We start from the raw sequence: 16,503 nt of genomic DNA, 5'->3' as shown, positions 1-16,503 counted from the left end.
TGCCATGGCAACGCCTCCCACAGATCCTGGAACTAGAGGCGTGTGCTGGAACAGGCCAGAGTAGTGGGCCTGGAGCCGTCCTGAGCTGGGAAGGGCAAATCCAAGGCATGGCAGAAATACAGCTGCAGCAGCCCAGAGGAGCCAGAGGGCTGGGAGAGGAACAGCCCTGCAGGCAGCGAGCACTGGGAGGAGGGAGTGGCACGAGGGGCTACAGGTGCTGGAGCAGGTATTTCAGGGAGCCCAAAGGGCATTGCTGGGCTTTGGCAGAGCTGCTGTGGAGACAGAGGCAATTCCACAGCTCAATCCCTGGCCTGGGCTCTCCCACCACCCTTCTGCTGTGGGGCTGCTGAGGGTGCACGAACAACAGGGACCTACGGCCACCACAACAGGGCCCCGTTGGCAACACGGCACCGACCAGGACTGCGGGAGCCCATCCCTGGGATGAGCCATGACCTGGAGAACTGGGAGTGCTCAGGCAGACCTGCTGAGCCTTCAAGAGCCCCACATGGCCAGAGCATGAGTCCAGTGGAGAGTGGCCACTGACAGGGACTGGGGGGGCCTGAACCAAGTGCCAGCCCCACTGAGAGCGGCTGTGCCAGACATGCCCGAACTCCAGGGCGAGCTGGAGTCCAAGACAGCCAAGTGGTGCCAGCATGGACATTGGCAATGCCTTTGTCCCCATTCCTGTGGCAGCAGAGGGCAGGCATCAGTTTGCCCTGACCTGGAGGGGCGTCCAGAGCCCCTGGAACTGACTGGAAACACAGCCCCACCCTGTGCCACGGACTGATCCCGACTGCCCTGGGAAAGGGGGAGGCTCGGGAACACCCCCAGGGCCTTGGTGACATCATGGTGTGGGGCAGCACGGCAGAGGAGGGTTTGGGAAAGGGCCCAACAGAATCCAGAGCCCCCCAGTGCCCCTTTAGTGGCCCCAGAATCACATCTTGTTGTCCCTGATGTCACTGGGTTCCCACAGCCGTGTGTGGGCTCCTGGCAGCTCTGCATAGGTCACCTGGAGGTCCTGGGGTGGGGTGGTGCAGAGGGATTCTTTGAGAGATACTGGTTGTGGGTACCTGGGTGGGGGGGTGACACCCATGGGTGACGTGTCCCCATCCCTCCCCTGTACTCACCCCCTGCCCACCCAGTGCCTACAATGTGGGTGTACAGCACCTCCCCCTCTTGCCAGGGGCCTGAAGGCTCTGGGGGGGCCCTGCAGGACAAAAGGGGTGTGAAGGGTATCTGCAGAGGAGGGAAAAGGCTGTCCATGGCCACAGCCCCCCACTCACCTGTCCTGGGGCTTCCTGGCTGCTGCAAGGAAAGGTGGGGGGATGACTGTGGGGTCCCCAGGGCTCCTGAACCCTCCTTGGACCCTGGGTCATCCAACCCCCCATAGGACTCCTGATTCCCTCCAGGACCTCCAAACACCCCCAAAGCCCCCAGAACCCTGAACCACCCCAGTACCGCTGACTTCCCTGTGACCTCTGAGCTCCCACAAGCCCAAGCTCGGCAGGGAGATCCACCCCACCCAACTCCCCCCGAATACCTGAAGAGCCCTCAACATCCCTGTAAAACCCTCCAAGACCACCTCAAAGACCCCAGCAGCTCCCAGTGCCACCCCAGTATTCCTCAAGGTCCCCCCTCCGGGATGATCCAGGAGTCCCTGAAGACCCCTCCAAAGATCCCAGCAGTCAGAGCCAAGGTCACTGGGGCTCAGTCCCCACCATGGCAGGGGCTGTGGGTGCCACCCCATGGCCCCCCAGTCTTGGAGCCTCTCTCCAAACCAAGGAGCCCCATCCACCCCCATTGTCACCCACCCTTGTGTTGCCACCACTGACAGCTCATGGTGACTCCCAGCAGCAGGACCAGGAACAACAGGGACCCAGCAACCCCTGCAGCCACTGCTGGGGAATGAGGGGTTCTGTGCGTGCTTCCACCTGGAGACAGAAGGTCCTCATCACCCAGGACTGTGACCCACGGTGGCAGCGGCTGTCACGCAGAGTGGGTTGGGATGGGGATGTGATGGATGGGATGGGTGAGATAGGGGCTGCTGTGACTCGTGGGCCCCCCATCCCCGCACTCACTGCGCACCGTGACGCGGAGCCGGGCGCTGCTCTTCCGCACAGCCCCCGCTCGGAGCGCACCTGGCAGCTGTAATTCCCCGAGTGGGAGACCCCCACGGTGGGTAGCAGGAGCTGCGGGGACCCCTGCGGGCCCCCCACCAACCGCCCATCCGGGTAGAAGAGGTGCAGGAGGGGGGCTCGGGGCCGCAGGGGGCTGGGGGTGCTGAGGCAGCTGAGATTCAGGGGGGACCCCTCAGTGGGCTCGGGGGGACCCTCCAGCACCCGCACCGGGAACAGCTCTGGGAAGGAGATGGGGTGGGGGCGGTCATCCCGATCCAGCAGGGGATGGGATGCTGAGGTGAGGGATTGTGGGGTGCTCACTGTGCAGTATCAGCAGGGGGACGCGGTGATGCACAACCTGCTGGGGATGAGAGTGGGGGTATCAGAGTATTTGGGGTGGCGGCCGTGGGGATGCTCACCGTGCAGTGTCACAGTCACTGGCACTGACTCCAGCCGGTTGGTTCCCATCTGGCAATTGCAGCGGTAGCGGCCACCGTGGTGCAGCTGCAGGGGGGACAGGGACAACTCTGTCCCATTGAGGGGCCCCCCACAGATCCTTCTCCTTGTACTAAAATCGCACCCCGGTGACTGACTTGTTCTGCCAGCCCCGGCAGCGCAGTGACACCGTGTCCCCCTCCAGCAGCGCCCGTGCCGGCACCTGCAGCACCAGCCGGTCTGTGGGACAGGAGGGTCCCATCACACTGAGGGGATCGAGACAGGTCCCAGGTGGGTCCCCACGGCACTGGGGACCTCTGGGGGGAGTCTCCATTGCCGGGAGGATCCCAGGGACACCAGGGGTAACCCCATGGCACAGTTGTTGCCATGAGGATCCCATTGCACTGGGATGCACTGGGGTGCACTGGGATGCTCTGGGATGTCCCGGTATGCAGGGGACAGGCTCTCGCCACATGAGGGGTGTGAAGACACCCACGGAGTGGAGCCCACCCTGATCTATTATGATCCCCCCTCACCATTGGAGACGCTCACGGGGGGCTCAGCCCCGTGCTGGGTCTGTGACACTGGTAGGTGCCACTGTCGGTGACAACGAATCGGTCGGGTCCCTGCAGCTGCCAGCGCTGCCCGTCCTTGTACCAGGTGGTGGCAGCGGCGGTGCCCGAGCCCTGGCAGGTCAGTGTCACCCGGTCCCACAGCACCGGCGGCGTCCAGGGGGGCTGCACTCGGAGCTGGGTGGTCTGGGCGCCTGTGGGTGACAGGGGACACCAGTCTGCCAGGGCCAGTGCGGGATGGGGACAGCGGGGCGGGGACGTGGCATCCCCCTGAAGACTCACCAGCGAGGCCGAGGGTCTGGGCTGGAAGGGAGAAGGGACAGGGCTGGGTGTGGGTGGCACCGTGGGGACAGCGGCACCCGGCACACGGAGTGTGGGGCTGTCCCCAAACTGTCCCCACGGGGTCACCGGTTTAGCACAGAGGTCTTGAGGACAGGGACACCTCTGTCACCCTGGGCTGAGGCAGGACATGGGGACACTGCGGACGCCCCATGCTTGGACAAGTCACCTCCACCCACCCCACAGCACCTGTCCCCACGGCCACATCCCCATGGCCCTCTGCCCATGATCCCATCCCAATGGCACCTGGCCTCGTGGCCCATCCTGATGGTGCTTGGCCCTTGTCCCTGCCCCTGCATCCCTGTCCCCCTGGCCCTGTCCCCACAGCTGCCCCAGCCCCAAGGTTCCTTTTGCTACATCCCACTCCCACCATTCCTGTCCCCCTCTTCCTGTCCCCACAGCTGCCCCATGACTCCGGTCACATTTAAGGGCTCCATGCCCATGCTCGGGCTCTGCTGGCCTTGGGGACCTCAGGGCACCCCGAAGCCCCCCTCTGCCCCCTCCCCACCGCTCTCTGCCTCACCAGGGCCCATCCCCCGGGCATCAGGCCCGTGCCCGGGGCATTCACCCCACAGGAGCAGCGCCACCTTCCCGGCCATCCCGCTGTCCCCAGCCAACCAGGCTGGCTGTCACATGCTGCCGGGGCCACCTGTCCCCTGCGTGGAGGCTCTTTGGCCAAAGAGGAAGGAAGAGAGGTCAGGTCTGTACCCATGTGCTGGTGGCCCTTGGTGGGGGCAGGGTGGAGACAGGCTGGGGACATAGAGGGACATGGTGGGACATGGTGGGGACATGAGACTTGGGAGTCCCAGGAATGGGGGCTCCAGGAATGTGGGGAGCTCAGGATGGATTTCCAGAGGAACAGGGGGCCCCAGGGATGGGGATCCTGGGGAATGGGGGTCCCCACTGGTGGGGGGACCAGGGATGGGGGTCCCAGTGAATATGGGTCCCACAGATTTGGGGTCATGGAATGAAGATCCCAGGGGTGGAGGGTCCTGAGGGACTGGAGAGCCCATGGGATGGGGTCAAGGAGAGGGGGGTGCTGGGCAATGGAGGCTCTGGGAAATGGGTGGCCTGGGATGGGGGTCCCCAGGAGAGGGGACTTAGGGAATAAGGTCCCATGGTTGTGGTTCCTAGAGGAATGGGGGTCCCAGGCATGGGCAGTGCCTGGGTGGGCTCGTGGGTCGCAGCTCCTTCACTGGGTGCCTCAGATTTTGGGTGAGGCAGACAAAAGCAGAGACTTCCATAGTGTTGGATGTCTGTGGGGAACACCATGGGGTTCTCACGGAGCTCCGGTTCTGTGCTCCCCACCCTGGCAATTTTTCTTCTCTTTGTTTCTACTTTTTCTTATTTACCTCACTTTTGTGCACTCCCCCTCCCAGTTCATGGCTCGGCGATCCTGGGGAGCTTCTGAGCAGGGAACGGGTTGGGGAGACCCTGTGTAGGGGGAATAGGGGGTGCAGGGGCTCAGAGAGGGGTGGGGGGGCAGTGGGGGATGGCGGTGTCTGGCTGTGCCCCCCAACACTTTCACTTTCTCTCTCCGGCAGCAGAAGGAAGAGGCCGTTTGTGCTGAGAGTCAGACGGGGGCGAGTTCTGACCTGGGGGGGCACTGGGGCACGAATCCCCAGGACGTGGCACCCCCAGAACGAGGACCCGCCTGGGACAAGACCCAGGTGTCACCACAGCAGAGGAGCCCTTTTCCCCCAGGACAGGACCCCTCTGGATGTGCCCCCCCAGGGCAGAACCCACCCCCGTCTGACTCTCAGCACAAATGGCCCCTTCCTTCTGCTGCCCGAGAGAGAAAGTGAAAATGTTGGGGAGCACAGCCAGACACCCCCATCCCCCACTGCCCCCCCACCACTCCCTGCACCCCTCCACCCCTCTTTCCCCCTTCACAGGGTGCCCCCAACCCGTTCCCTGCTCAGGAGCTCCCCAGGATCACTGAGCCACACACTGGGGGGTGAGGCAGCCTGGCACAAACGTGAGGAAATGAAGGACAAAACAGAAATAAAGAGGAAAAAGCCAAAGGGTGGGGGGGACACAGAACCGGAGCTACCCAGGACCCCCCTGTGATGCCACCCCAGGTAATGAGTGCCCCGGGGAGGCCGTGCTGGGCTTTGAGTCACCCCAAAATCTGAGGCACCCGGTGAAGGAGCTGCGACCCACGAGCCCCCCCAGCCACTGCCCATCCCTGGGACCCCCATTCCCCTGGGAACCCGACCGTGGCAGCCCCATTCCCTGTGTCCCCCTTTTCTCGGAGCCCCATCCTGGGTCTCCTGTTGCCCAGCATCTCCATCCCCTTCCCCCCACTCCCTTCGCCCCATTCCCTCAGGACCCTCATCCCCAGCACCCCCTAACACATGGGGACCCCATTCCCCAGACAGCCACTCCCTGTCACTTCCCCTCTCTCCCCATTCCCCTGGGACACCCATCCTGAGATCCCCACATGCCCTGAGCCCCCACTCCTGGGAACACCATGTCCCACCATGGCCCCAGCCTGTCCCCTGCTGTGTCTCCACCCTACCCCCACCCTGCAACACCCTGCCCCCACCAAGGGCCACCAACACGTGGGGGCGAGACGTGACCTCGCTTCCTGCCCGCCACCCAGGGGACAGGTGGCCCCGGCAGCGTGTGACAGCCAGCCCGGGTGTCCGGAGACAGCGGGATGGCCGGGAAGGTGATGCTGCTCCTGTGGGGTGAGTGCCCCGGGCACGGGCCTGACGCCCCGGGGATGGGCCCTGGTGAGGCAGAGAGCGGTGGGGAGGGGGCAGAGGGGGGCTTCGGGGTGCCCTGAGGTCCCCAAGGCCAGCAGAGCCCGAGCATGGGCATGGACTCCTTAAATGTGACCTGAGTCATGGGGTGGCTGTGGGGGACAGGAATGGGGACAGGAATGGGGGGGACAGGAATGGAGGGAGTGGGATGTAGCAAACGGAAAGTTGGGGCTGGGGCAGCTGTGGGGACAGGGCCAGGGGGACAGGGATGCAGGGACAAGGGCCAAGCACCATCAGGATGGGCCACAGGGCCAGGTGCCATTGGGATGGGATCATGGGCAGAGGGCCGCGGGGATGTGGCCATGGGGACAGGTGCTGTGGGGTGGGTGGAGGTGACTTGTAGAAGCATGGGGTGTCCACAGTGTCCCCATGTCCTGCCTCAGCCCAGGGTGACAGAGGTGTCCCTGTCCTCAAGACCTCTGTGCTAAACCGGTGACCCCGTGGGGACAGTCTGGGGACAGCCCCACACTCCGTGCCCCGGGTGCCGCTGTCCCCACGGTGCTACCCCCACCCAGCCCTGTCCCTTCTCCCTTCCAGCCCAGACCCTCGGCCTCGCTGGTGAGTCTTCGGGGGGATGCCACGTCCCTGCCCCGCTGTCCCCATCCCGCCCTGGCCCTGGCAGGCTGGTGTCCCCTGTCACCCGCAGGTGCCCAGACCACCCAGCTCCTCGTGGATCCCGCCTGGATGCCACCGGTGCTGTGGGACCGGGTGACACTGACCTGCCAGGGCTCGGGCACTGCCGCTGCCACCACCTGGTACAAGGACGGGCAGCGCTGGCGGCTGCAGGGACCCGACCGATTCCTTGTCACCGACAGTGGCACCTACCAGTGTGACAGACCCGGCACCGGGCGCAGCCCCACCGTGAGCATCTCCAATGGTGAGGAGGGTTGGGTGTCCCCAGCCTGGCACCCGCGGGGTCCCCGAGGGCTCTGGGTGGGCTCCGCTCCATGGGTCACCCCCCTGGTGTGACGAGAGCCGGTCCCCTGCACACAGGGACATCCCAGAGCATCCCAGGGCGAGCGGAGCCCCGTGTTGGAATTGGGGACCCCTGGTGTGCTGGGGGTGACCCAATGCCTTCGTCCCGGTGCCATCGGGACCCCATGGAACCCCACGGTGTGACCGGACCGCCCCTGTCCCCCAGACCGGCTGGTGCTGCAGGTGCCGGCACGGGCGCTGCTGGAGGGGGACACGGTGACACTGCGCTGCCGCGGCTGGCAGGACAACCCAGTGACCTCGGTGTCCTTCTACCACGAAGAGAAACAACTGCAGCTGTTCCGCGATGGGACCGAGCTGTCCCTGTCCCCTCTGCGGCTGCAGGACAGTGGCCGCTACCGCTGCAGGGGCTGGGTGGAATCCAGCCTGTCCCGGGGGCGGAAGGAGTCGGTGTCGGCGCCGGTGACAGTGACAGTGCGCGGTGAGCACCCCACAGCCGCCACCCTGACACCCCCACACCCCCACACCTCAGCACCCCCACAGCCCCTTCACAGCAGGCTCGGGATCACGCTCCCCCCACCCCATCTCCTTCCCAGAGCTGTTCCCGGTGCTGGTGCTGGAGGGTCCCCCCGAGCCCACCCAGGAGTCCCCCCTGAATCTCAGCTGCCTCAGCGCCCCCAGCCCCCTGCGGCCCCGAGCCCCCCTCCTGCACCTCTTCTACCGGCACGGGCGGTTGGTGGGGGGCCCGCAGGGGTCCCCGCAGCTCCTGCTGCCCGCCGTGGGGGTCTCCCACTCGGGGAATTACAGCTGCCAGGTGCGCTCCGAGCGGGGGCCGTGGGGAAGAGCAGCGCCCGGCTCCAAGTCACGGTGCGCAGGGATGGGCGCGGGGAGCCCCGACAATGACCGCGGGTCCCCCAGTCCTTCCTGGGGACACCCAGCCCTCCATGACCCCTTCTCGAGGTCCCCCATCACTCCCATCTGCCCCTTTATCACTCACCGGGTCCCCTCACCCCTCCCTAAGAACACCTCTCCCTCACTTAGGTCCCTCCATGGTCCACAGTTCCTGTCCATGTCTGGCTCCACAAAACCTTCCCTGTGGTTCCCTCCAATCCTCTCCAGGTTGCCACTCCATGAACCTCCCTGGGGTCCCTTCCACCCCTTCCGATCTTCCCCCCCATCTCTTGGCCCCCTTCTTCCTCAATGGGGTCTCACCACCCCTCCCTGACCCTCTCCCACCCTGAGTCCTTCACTGGTCCCTGGTGTCGCCCACCCCTCCCAGGTCCCCCATTCCCTTTCTATCCCTCCCGCAGGGGTCCCGCTCTCAGGGGTGTCCGTGTCGGCGCAGCCCCCCGGGGCACAGGTGGTACTGGGGGACCGCCTGGTGCTGAGCTGCGCGGTGTCCACGGGGACAGGTCCCCTGTCCTTCTCCTGGCACCGGGGGGACTCATGGGCACCGCTGGGCACCGGCCCCCGCCTGGAGCTGCGCCACGTTGGGGACAATGACAGCGGCCCCTACCAGTGCCAGGCCAGCAACGGGCACAGTGTGGCTGAGAGTGTCCCCATGAATGTCACCGTCCTGGGTGAGCGGGACCCTCAGGAATGGGGTGACCCCACCCACCACATCCCCATCTACCCTGGCCAGGTTTCAGCCCCATCTGTGTCCCCGCAGTGCCCGTGGCCAATGCCACCATCAGCCCCGGTGCCCTGGCACAGCCGGTGCAGACAGGTGACCCCGTGACCCTGCGCTGCTCGGTGCAGGTGGGCTCAGCCCCTGTCACCTTCACCTGGCTGCACAACGGCCGCGAGGTGGCCCGGGGTCCCCTCCTGGAGCTCGGCGACGTCCATGTGGGACATTCTGGCACCTACCAGTGCGTGGCCACCAACCAGCTGGGACAGGACGGGCACCGCGTGTTCCGGGCGCTCAGCCCTGAGCTGGCACTGACGGTGACACCGCGGGGACACGGGGACACAGGTGGGCTCACTCGGGGTCATTGGGATTGCAGCATCCCCGCAGTGACAGCTGACCCTGATGTGTCCCCCTCTGTCCCCAGCAGTGGCTACCGGGGTTGCCGGGTCCCTCCTGTTCCTGGTCCTGCTCATGGGTTTCATTGTGTGCTGGCACCGGTGGCATCGCCTGGGTGGGTGACAATGGGGCCAACGGGGGCCCTGGGGAGCTGGGAGGCCACCGAGAATGTGGGGATGATGGGGCAGCACCCACAGCCCCTGACTTGGGCAGAGCTGAGCGCCCAGTGACCTTTTCCTGAAAGAACCCCCAGCATCCCTGCACCACCCTCCAACACCATCCTAAATCCTCAAGGACAGTGTTGGAGGGTGGTGCAGGGATGCGGGGGGTTCTTTCAGGAATCCAGGGGCAGTTTGGAGGGTGCCCATCCCTGCCAGCCTTGGGGCTCTGGGGGCATCAGGACATGGGGCTCTGGTGTGGTTCAGAGGTTTTGGGGGTCTCCAGGAATGCTGGGGGTGTCCTGGGGAAAATTGAGAGCCCTGTGGGGGGTGAGGATTCCCAAGGGTGGTCAGGGCCTTGGAGACCCCACAGTCACCCCCTCCCCTTTCCATTGCAGCCTCCAGGAAGCACCAGGAAAGGTGAGTGGGGGGCTCCAGCCATGAGCCCCCTTTTCCCCAGCCCCCAAGACCTCCCATCCCCTCTCACACATCCCCCCATCCCTGCAGGGCTCCCCCGGAGCCCCCGGCCCCCCCGGAGGAGGGGGAGGTGCTGTACACCCACGTCACAGGGACGAAGCAGACGCAGGGTGAGTACGGGGTGGGACACACACAGGGACACGTCACCCACGGGGGGTGTCACACAGATGCCACAGCCAGGGTCTCCTGCAGGGCCCACCCGCACCGCTCCGCCCCAGGATACCCAAGTGACCTACGCGGAGCTGCCGGGACCCCACGGGCGACCGCGGGCACCCAGTGACATCTACGGGAATGTGCTGGGACACTGAGGGCGCAGGAGGACACTGGAGGAGCCGACTGACTTCTGCCGGGGCCAAAATGCAGCTTTTTGCTGAAACTGGGAGAAATGGTGTTTCTTTGTTCAGCTATGCCCTGCTTTAGGAACAGGATTCTCCAATTTCCTGCTTCTACTAAAAACCTTTCTCTCCCCGTCCGCCTGCGGAGGGCAGTGAGAGAGAGGCTTTGGTGGGTGCGGGGCATCCGGGCAGCGTCAGCCCACGGCAAGGCAGGAAGGAGGAGGGTCCCGCTCAGGGTGCTGAGCAGATCCTTGTGGGATTTCCCTGAGTTTTGAGGCTCCCTCCGTCCCTTGGGCAGAGGGACAAAATGATCCATTGCTGCATTTCCGGGCTGCTTCCCTCGCAGCTGCCCCTGCAGGGGCGCTTTCCAGCCAGCCCTGCTCTGCAAACCATCAAAGGCCCTCGCTCGCAGAGCCACTGCTTGGGCTCCCCTTGGCTTTTGTGCTTCTCGCAGGCCTGAGCAAACCACAGCCACGCCTTTTCCCCCACACAATTCTCACCTTGCAGCAGCTCTAAAGCTGTGAGAGTCAAAGCCCAGGGGGTGGGGGGGACCCTCACGTCCTGGCTGCCCCTGGGGCTGGCCAGAGCAGGGCTGGCCAATGCCCATCCCTGCGCAGTGGGGCTGTGGCGTGGCCTGGCCCCACACTTGGATGGCCACTGGCTGCACAGAGGAGTTTGGGAGCTGCTTCCTGCCTGGGGCTCCATTCTGAAGCTGCTCTTGCCGGCTCAGATCCTGCAGGGGATGAACGAGAATGGAGAAGTCTGGAATAGGTTTTCTCCCAAAACCGATAAACCCAAAGTGTCCCAACCTCTCAGGACAGAAACCCCATGGCAGCGGGGGAATGTGGGGATAGGGGCGGTGTAGCCCCACAACAGCTTCACACGCCCCCCCTCCCCGATTTACACGGTCTCAGCCCAGCGGCATCAAATTGGGGCTAGATCCGCCACTTCCAGGGGAAAATACCTGCAGTTTTTACAGTCCTTCAGGGGAGGGGGCAGGTTGGTCCTCGGGTGTTGTGGGCAGAGGAGGGGACGGCCACAAGCATTCCAGCCTGGTTCCCAGCACTGAGACCCTGAAGGAGGTGTGGGGGCTGGCTTTGGAGGTTTTTAGGGTTTCCTCCCCTAATGACACCCAGCCCCTCTCACCCCCTGCTGTCCCCCCCAGCGGGGCTTCTTACTCGCGCAAGAGTCTTGGAGGGGTGTGGGATTGGAGGGACAGGCTGCACCTTAGGGGCTCCCAAAGGGGAATTTGGGGTTCCCAAATGGGGGGGAACTGTCAAATGGGGGAGTAGAGGGGACAGAGTACCCCCCAGATTGGGCCACGCCCGAGGTCACAGTGCCCCAAGGAGGTCCAGAGAATGGGGATCCTGAGGAGGGGGAGTCACAATGGATGGGTCTTCTGGGGAATGGGGGTCCCATGGGTGGGGGAAGAAAGGGATGAGGCTCCCAGGAGAATGTGGGCTCCAGGGATTTGGGGTCATGAGATGCTGGTCCCAGGGACAGGGCTGGCAGGGGAATGCAGGGTCCTGTGGGCCTCTGGATCCTGGGGCAATGGGGAACAATAGGATGGGATCAAGGGTAGGGGAGTGGTGGGGAATGGAGATCCTAGGAAATGGGAGTCCTGGCATGGTGGTCCCAAGGAGGGGGGACATAAGGAATGGTGGTCCCATGGTTTGGTTCTATGGCGAATGGGGGTCCAAAGGACTGGGAGCGGTTGGGTGGCATGTGGGTCACAGCTCCTTCACTGGGTGCCTCAAATTTTGGGGTGACCCAGGGCCCAGCACACCCCCCCCCATAAGAATGTCCCCATGGTGCTCCAAGTCTGCTACACTGCCCTCACCCAGGGCTTTTTCCTCTCTTTATTCAATTTTTTCCCTTATTTTCCTCACTATTGCACCACTCCCTCCGCCCCAGTTTCTGGCTTGGCAATCCTGGAGGTGCAGGGGCTGCAGAGAGGAGGGGGAGGGGGGCTGTGGGGAATGGGGGTTTTTGGCCGTGCTCCCCAACACTTTCACTTTCTCTCTCCGGCAGCAGAAGGAAGAGGCCGTTTGTGCTGAGAGTCAGACGGGGGGTGGGTTCTGACCTGCGGGGGCACATCCAGAGGGGTCCTGTCCTGGGGGTTCCCTGTTTTGGGGCTGACACATCCTGGGAGTGTCCTGTCCCAGGGCTGCCCCATCCCGGCCAGGGGGGTCCTGTCCTGGGGGATGGTGGTGCTGGGGCAGTCTCTGGACACATTCCTGGGGGGGGGGCCCTCTCCCAGTGGTGGCACATCCTGGGGAGCCCTGTGCAGGGGCAGTCCTGCTGGCTCCCACTGTCCCCAGCTGCCCCTGCTTTTTAGGGTGTTGGAGGTCAGCATTTTTCCTTTTGTTTTCTTTCTCTCCGAGAATTTTCTCCCATTTGTTGTTAAGAGACAATAAGGACCATACTTTAGAGAGACAAGGAAGTGGCCAAGGTGTGGGGAAGAGCTGCAGCTGGCTGAAGCCTCTTAGCCAGTGAAGCTTTTCTCTTGGGAAGGGCAGAGATACCGAGAGATTTTGGCTTGGGGGTGAGGGGTGGGCTTAGCTCCAGCTCTCTCTTGGTCTGGGGATCAGAGGGAACAGTCGAGCTGCTGCTCAGTGCAGGGAGAATTCAGAGTCCAGCCCTGTCCTGCTTCTCCCTTAAAGTGGGTGAGCCTTTGCTCAGAAGAGCAGCTGTTGAACTGCGACCTTATTAACAGCGGACCCCACTGGAAAAGGACCCTCACCATCTGCTCGGGTGCCTCAGGGGAAAACCTGGGGTCCCGAGCCCCTCCCTCTCCGAGGGAGCCTCTCCCAGCTGCGTTCGGGAGCCGGGCTGCTGCTGCCCAGCCCCGCCGTTTTTCTGCCACTTCTCTGGTTTTTTTCACTACACTCTAACCCAGCACCGCCTGCCTGCCGGGACACCCCACGGCTCCTGCTACAGCTGCGGAGCTTCTGTTGCAATTTGTTTTGCCACTCCGGGCTCCACTGGCCTATGCCGCCCCAGCTGCCGCTCCCAGGTTCCTGCTGCAGCCCCTTTCGCCATCCCGAGGGGCACCGGGCCTGGCTGCCCTTGGTGGTTTGTAAAGGAAGCCGCTTTTCCATCCCTCCCGCCGGCTGCGCCGCCATCGCCGCGTGAGGGAGAGACAGGGCCGAGCTCGCGCCACAGCGCCCCCTGCTGGCGGGCAGGGGGAATCACCGCACCTGCCGCGCCCAGCCGGGAGCCACCAGTGCCCCTGGCGGCCTCGAGCAGAACTGCAGCGAGGGGAACGGGCCCACAGCGAGAGAGGCACCAGCACCGGGTCTGGTACCGGCACCGGGTCTGGTACCGGCACCGAGGTCTGGTACTGGGACTGGCACTGGTCTGGTCCTGGCGCTGCGGTCTGGTGCTGGCACTGAGGTCTGGTTCCAGCGCCGGGTCTGGTCCTGCCACCAGGTTCTGGTTCTTTCACCGGGTTCTGGCTCTGGCACCGAAGTCTGGTTCTGGCACCGGGGTCTGGTCTTGGGACCGGGTTCTGGTTGTGGCACTGGGTTTGTGGTCCTGGCACCGGGTTCTGTTGTTTTCAGTGGATTCTGGTTTTTTCATCGGGTTCTGGTTCCGGCACCGCGTCTGGTGCTGGCACTGGGGTCTGGTCCTGGCACTGGGTTCTGGTTCTGGCACCGGGTTCTGGCACAGGGTTTCTGGTTCTGGCACCGGGTTCTGGTTCTTTCATCAGGTTCTGGTTCTGGCACCGGGTTTGTGGTTCTGGCACTGGGTCTGGTTCTGGCTCTGAATTCTGGTTCTGGCACTGGGTTCTGGTCCTGGCCCCGGGATCTGGTTCTGGCACAGGGTTGTAATTCTGGCCCTGGGTTCTGGTTCTGCTTGCTGTTGCTGCCATTGTTGTTGCTTTGCCCTGTTGTACATATATACACTCACTAGTCAAGAACTGTTATTCCTGTTCCCATATCTTGGCCTGAAAGTCCCATAATTTCACAGTTGCAATAATTCGGAGGATAGGGGGTCATAGTCTCCATCCCAAAGGAGGTTCCCGCCTCCCTGGGCAGACATGTGTCTTTCAAACCAAGACATAGTGGCAGCCCAACATTGGAGAATCCCATTCCTAAAGCCCATCAGAGCCGAACAAGCAAACAGCATTTCTGCCAGTTTAACCAAAAAGCTGCATTTTTGTCCCAGGAGGACAGAACCAGGTCCTGTGCCCCCTTGGAACTGGCAGGGGGGACGGTAAGCAACTTGCTGTACTGGGAGCACTGGGAGGGGGATTGCAGAACCACTGGGAGCATGGGGGTTGAGAGGAACCAATCTGATTTTCATTTATGCCTCAACATATGTTACACATGAAGTGGAAAATTACTCTAGGGGGTCTACACGTCATGGGAAGCCTGTCCCAGGGAGGCTTCAGATGGCAGCCAATCAGGGGAGAGAAAGCTTCCATGATGGGGCTGTGAGTGACCCCACACTGGCCGGTGGGACAGATGCCCGGAGGCCTGGAAAAATGCCCGGGAAAAAATGCCCAGGAAATTGGGCTGTGGGAGGAACCTTAGCACATAAAAGCAGTTAATTCACACAGGAGCCATTTTACTTTGGGTTTCTTGGAGGGATCAGGGGCTTGCTCGGAGGGTCAGCTTGGCCTTCCTCCCCTGCGCCAGTTTGGCCAAATTTAGAATGACATCCTCTGAGAGAAGGCAGGTTCCAAACCACCCCTCCCCCACCAGGTTTGGAAATAAACACTTTTTCCTCAAAGTGTTGGGGTTTTAGGAGCTCGCCTGGTTTTTTGTTCTTTGTCTTTTGTTTTGGTTTTTTTTCTGTTAAAGGAATTCCCCCATGCATTTTGCTAGGGGAACAAATGGCTGGGTATTTCAGAAAAACAAAAGAGCTCGCTGCTCTTTTTGTTTCACCGGGGTATGTGGGCAGTCGGTCTTGGCGTTCTGACAGAGAGGGAAGCTGCTTTCTTCAGCCACTTTTCCTTCTGTCAGAGAAGCCCCGGGATCCCAAGCCTGCCGGGCTGTGGCCGCCCTGCCCCACCGTTAATTCGAGCCTTTGCTACGTTGAATCCCTGCTCACCCTGCCTCCCCAGACCTCCGGGGTGTACCCCGTTTGGATACATCTTGTCTGCCACCCAGGATCTGTGCTTGTCCCTGCCCCTCCAGCCTGCCTTTCCAGCCTGCTGTTCCCACGGGTCCAGCTGGACACCGGGATCGGCTGCCCAGGGGTTTGTGAAGCTTCTTTGTTCCATCCCTCCTGGGATCCCAGGCCACCAGTGCCGCGTGCTCCCCGAGCTCGCTCCCGAGCGCCCCCTGCTGCCGTGGGGGAACCATCGCACCTGCCCTGCTCACCGGGAGCCGCCAGCGCCCCTGCCGGCTGCGAGCGGAACTGCACCCGAGGGGAAAGGGCCTGACAGCCGAGAAGGCTGGGACTGGGTTTGTGTTTGCTGTTACTGCCATAGTTATTGTTGTTTGTTTGACTGGTTATACACATATAGATACATAATAGTAAAGAACTGTTATTCCTATTTCCCACATCTTTGCCTAAAAGCCCCTTGATTTCAAAACCATAATACCTCAGAGGGAAGGGGGGTTGCATCTGCCATTCCAAGGGAGGTTTCTGCCTTCCTTAGCAGACACCTGTCTTTCAAACCAAGAAAGGGACCCTCCAGCACTGACACCGGGAAGAGCTATGGGGATGAGATGAAGCGGGGGGAGCGTGACCCCAAGTCTCCTGTGAAGAGGCTGTAAGGGTGCTGAGGCGTGGGGGTGTCAGGGTGGTGGCTGGGGGGTGCTCACTGTGCACTGTCACTGTCACTGGTGCGGACTCCTTCCACTGTGGCAGCACAGAATACACGCAGCCCCTGCAGCGGTAGTGGCCGCTGCGGTGCAGCCGCAGAGGGGACAGGGACAGCTCGGTCCCACCACGGAACCGCTGCAGTTGTTTCTCCTCGTGGCAGAAGGACACTGAGGTCACCGGTTTGTCCTGCCAGCCGCGGCAGCGCAGTGTCACCGTGTCCCCCTCCAGCAGCGCCCGCGCCGGCACCTGCAGCACCAGCCAGTCTGGGGGACAGCGGGGTCTGGTCAAACCGCGGGGATCCGTGGGGTCCCGATGGCACCGGGACGCCCCAATTGGGTCACACCCAGTGCACCATGGGTCCCCAATTCCAACACAGGTGTCCGCTGGCCCTGGGATGCTCTGGGATGTCCCGGTGTGCAGGGGACGAGCTCTCATTACACGAAGGGGGGGTGACCCATGGAGCGGAGCCCACCCAGAGCCCTCAGGGACCCCGCGGGTGCCAGGCTGGGGACACCCAACCCCCCCTCACCATTGGAGACGCTCAAGGGGGGGAGTGAGCCCGGTGCCG

The 16,503-nt window shown here is 63.1% G+C and overlaps 1 protein-coding gene across 1 annotated transcript; it reads left to right on the top strand.

Moving 5' to 3' along the window:
• Nucleotides 1-6,125: 6,125 nt before the first annotated feature.
• LOC309583072 (low affinity immunoglobulin gamma Fc region receptor III-B-like) lies at nt 6,126-10,130 on the top strand (the record flags this gene model as incomplete). The annotated part of the gene is made up of 6 exons (XM_082298589.1): nt 6,126-6,137; nt 6,769-7,108; nt 7,373-7,645; nt 8,475-8,744; nt 9,216-9,302; nt 10,015-10,130. 6 exons carry the CDS (start codon nt 6,126-6,128, stop codon nt 10,128-10,130), a joined length of 1,098 nt encoding a protein of 365 aa, XP_082154715.1.
• Between the last annotated feature and the right edge of the window lie 6,373 nt (nt 10,131-16,503).

The sequence above is a fragment of the Coloeus monedula genome (genome assembly GCF_965178545.1).
Source record: "Coloeus monedula genome assembly, chromosome: 29".
Lineage (NCBI taxonomy): Eukaryota > Metazoa > Chordata > Aves > Passeriformes > Corvidae > Coloeus > Coloeus monedula.
This window is presented reverse-complemented; position numbering and strand designations above follow the sequence as displayed.